This window comes from Theobroma cacao, chromosome 3, assembly GCF_000208745.1.
Source record: "Theobroma cacao cultivar B97-61/B2 chromosome 3, Criollo_cocoa_genome_V2, whole genome shotgun sequence".
NCBI lineage: Eukaryota > Viridiplantae > Streptophyta > Magnoliopsida > Malvales > Malvaceae > Theobroma > Theobroma cacao.
This window is the reverse complement of record NC_030852.1, coordinates 34,992,020-34,995,762: the sequence shown is the minus strand read 5'-3', so window position 1 is coordinate 34,995,762 and position 3,743 is coordinate 34,992,020. Positions and strand designations below refer to the sequence as shown.

Here is a 3,743-nt window from a genome sequence, read left to right as displayed (position 1 = left end):
ATCAGATCATTGGCGTTTGGTGGGACAAAATCATTCAGACAAGCCCAGGTTTCAATGAGGCCTAATCTTCTCGTTTTAAGTTCAAGAACAGGGATGCAGCATACCAACCCAAAAACAGTCCCACTCAGCTTGATGCCTCCAAGCACCCATGCAGGCATGCATAGTGGCACATTATTGCACAGGGACGCACGCATACGCACACATCCAAGCAATCTAGGTTGATGGACTACACCTGCACTTCAATAGCATGTTTGTTGGCTCAGGAATTCCATTGTGCGGCTCAACCTACTAAAAAACTTTGACATTTCCTTACAAGGAACAATGCCAGTACCACATACTGACTTCTGTGCAAAACCACATGAAAGCCTCCATTATGTCAATTTTCCTTTAGGTTTTCTATTTCCATTTCAGTGACAAACAGAAACAAAAAGACCTCTAAAAATCGGGAAAAGTAACGAGCTAAAAATAAAGTTATGTTAATGTATTCCTTTTCCCATTTTTGATTGCATGTGTCGATCAAACTAGCACTAGTCTTTCCATCCCTCCTTACTCAGCCGTCGTGAGGCAAGCCCTTTGGAGGAGAGGCTAGGAGTGACAGGCATTAAGGGTGTCATAGGTGCCTCCTCGTCTTCCCAATTATTACCCCAGCTGTTATCCCATCCATCATTAACATCTGGCTCTGTTTTTGCCCCAGCAGATACAGGCAGCTCCATGTCTAGCCTTTGGTATTTCAAGCCACTTCTTGCAAGTTGCCTCCGCTTAAAGCTCATGCACATCCAACCTGATGCTAGTATCAGTATAGCAGCAACAAATATTAAGGTAGTTGTAGGGGTTTGTGACAAGAAGTTTACATAGGACTCGGCAGAATTATGCACAATCAAATCCTTGAAATCAAGACTGCACTCTCCTCTACCATCCTTTAAGACAATCAAGTTCCCTGTTCCAGAATCTTTTATGGAGACCTTTACCTGTACAATTTAAATATCAATCAGAACCAACCTCTTACAGAAACAACCTTCTCTGAATAGATTATTAGCATCATTAGCAGAGCCAGAAATGCCCACAGTTGAACCATATGGACTGCCTAATTATTATGACACATATCTAATTTGAAAATTACCAATCATTTCATTAGATGAAACATAGACAGTATATGCTGAATGCTTCTTAATTCATCATTGAAAAAGAAAAAAAAAAACAAAGTTAAGAATGGTTATCAATATTCATTCCAGCCAAGGCATAGCAGCCATGTTATAGTTATCTACAAATTTAGCAGTTTATATACCTTTAGCCCCTCTAGCTAACGTATTTGTATTGGCCATCACAAATATTGGCTTATTGTGATCATTAATTCAGTAAAAGAGGATTCTACAAACAATATTACTCAATTCATGTTATGTATTAGTTACTGCATGCAATCATTATAGCAAGTAGAGTGCCTGTTCATGCAAGGCCCTCTGATGAAGCCTGAAGACCTTTTTACAGCTTTTCAAAAGGCCAACAGCAAAAGAGGGACTGCTACCAAAGAGTACTTGCAGCATTCATCTCCAAAAGGAAAATATAACAATTTTTTTTTTTTTAAATAACAAAATGTGCTAAGATGATTGCTATGAAAATTTGTTATTTTTCTGCCCACTAAATTTCTTTTTGGGTGTGCTTGTGCTAGATGGCCACTAGAGTTGATTGCATACTGAGTGTTAACAAGACTTAATTCATACTACTAAGTTAGACCAGGAAAAAAAAAACAGACCTCTAATCAGCCACAATTTGTGATCCTAACATGATGCTTGCACGTAACTTGCAATATTGTTTACAAAATACCTTTTTGTCTTGTTTCTCTTGGAGTTCAACATCTGTTTCCTCTAACTGAACAAAAGCAGGAGCAGATATTTTAATGGTAAGAGGCCCCTTTCCCTTGTTCTGAATCAGAAGTGATAGATCTGGAGATTCTGGAATATTGCAAACCAAAGTTAGAAGGTCAAATTTTGCAATGCAATATAATAGAGAAGGAATAGAGAGAAATAAATTTGGTCTAACATGATCATCATCGATAGTAACTATTCATACTTTTTTCCATTGTTAGATAGTAAATATTCATACTCTTTTCCATTGTTAGAAACTTGCAACCTTCTATAAATGTCTACAACATAGAATGATACAACCAAAGAAACAAGGAAAATACTTATAATAACACATTACCAGAAAACAAGGAGACAAAATGGTTAAAAGCAATCCCAGTTAGAGGACACTTACCATTTCCGGGGACTCGCAAACATGCAGCAAACCTTTCATTCTTATCCATACACATATTAGATGGATCACATTCTTCACCCCGAAAGCCATCCGTCCTTGTTGGCGGCGGTGGTGGGACTGAGTCCTGTGCATTGTCTTTCTTTACAGTCAATTCCTTGGGATCCACACTATCACCCAGATTTTCCTTTTTCCCACCATCTGCCTTTCCTTTGGCTTCAACATTTGATTTTTCATGATCCTTATGCACGTTATCACCTTCTGTCTCACCATCCATCTTTCCTTTGGCTTCAACATTGGATTCTTCCTGACTCTTATTATGCACATTATCACCTTCATTTTCACCATCCATCTTTCCTTTGGCTTCAACATTTGATTCTCCCTGACCCTCAGGCATATTGTCACCTTCATTCTTACCATCCGTCTTTGCCTTTGCTTCAGCACTGGATTCTTGTCCATCCTTTTGCAAATTCTCGCCTTCATTTGAACCTGATTGCTGGTTCAAATTGCTCTTACTTGTACCACTCTCAATACCTGATTTATCAATTTGATCTCTTTCATTTGCTTTGACATTAACTTTATTAGCTTCAATGGAATCCGAAGCAGATTTAAGAACATTTTTTCCATTAACTGGATCCACTATGTCATCTACATTCTGATCTAAACCATTCTCTTCATTCACATTTCCCTAAAAATAAAAGTCAATGAGAAACCGTCTTGATCCCAGGAATAGAATTAAACAATTTAATTAAGTTCCTCCACTAAAAACTCACCTTTGGATCAGAACTAGAGCAATCAACAGCAACTAACAGCAGAAAGAGCCCCATCAAGAGAACATAATTTGTTGCCATATTTTAAGATAAACCCACTTTTTTGTGCTACAAAAAGAACCTATTTATCATAGAATTGAGTTAAATAAAAAAATAAATATTACATAAACAAGAACAAGAAAGCGAGGAGTTCAAGGATTCTAACCTTAAAAATGACACCTTCTTTGGATGCATATTCCGAACGGCTTTCTCGCTTATGTTCATCACTTCCAAACTTCACACACTTTATTTCTCGTCAAAGCTAAAAGATTAGACATTGATAGAATAAAAAGCTTGAATAAGGGTTTAACAGGGGAAAAGGGGGAGGGACTTTGATTGGAGAACTAAAACGGCGTCGTTTTGCTGTTAGGGGACACAGTTCGAAGGAAATGGACTGGATGATTGGCTTTGATTATGACTTGCAATCGTCGTTTTTTCTTTTGGGGTTGTGAAGCAACGTTAATTACTAATAGCTCTTGTCTGGGGAAGTCATTTTCTATCGGTAACTTCAAGAAAAGCCTTCAGATATACCACCAACTACAAAATTTTCCCTGGAAATCAAGTTGTTAGTTAATTTTTTTATTTATAATATCTAAATATTTAGATGATTTGTACGGAGGTTTTGAAATCAAATTATTTTTATTTTTATTGAGGAGAATGGATGAACTTGAACTTGATTCAAAG

At 37.3% G+C, this 3,743-nt stretch overlaps 1 protein-coding gene across 2 annotated transcripts; it reads right to left on the bottom strand.

Moving 5' to 3' along the window:
• LOC18606692 (acidic leucine-rich nuclear phosphoprotein 32-related protein) lies at positions 244–3,506 on the bottom strand. Of its 2 annotated transcripts, XM_007040442.2 has the most exons (6): positions 3,226–3,506; positions 3,024–3,141; positions 2,254–2,938; positions 1,822–1,949; positions 852–968; positions 502–781 (listed from the first exon to the last, which is right to left on the bottom strand). In XM_007040442.2, exons 2-6 carry the CDS (start codon positions 3,099–3,101, stop codon positions 767–769), a joined length of 1,023 nt encoding a protein of 340 aa, XP_007040504.2. In that variant the 5' UTR covers positions 3,102–3,141; positions 3,226–3,506; the 3' UTR covers positions 502–766. The 2 variants fall into 2 exon arrangements, with proteins under 2 accessions (XP_007040503.2, XP_007040504.2); XM_007040441.2 differs by having other exon boundaries at positions 244–968; positions 3,226–3,502.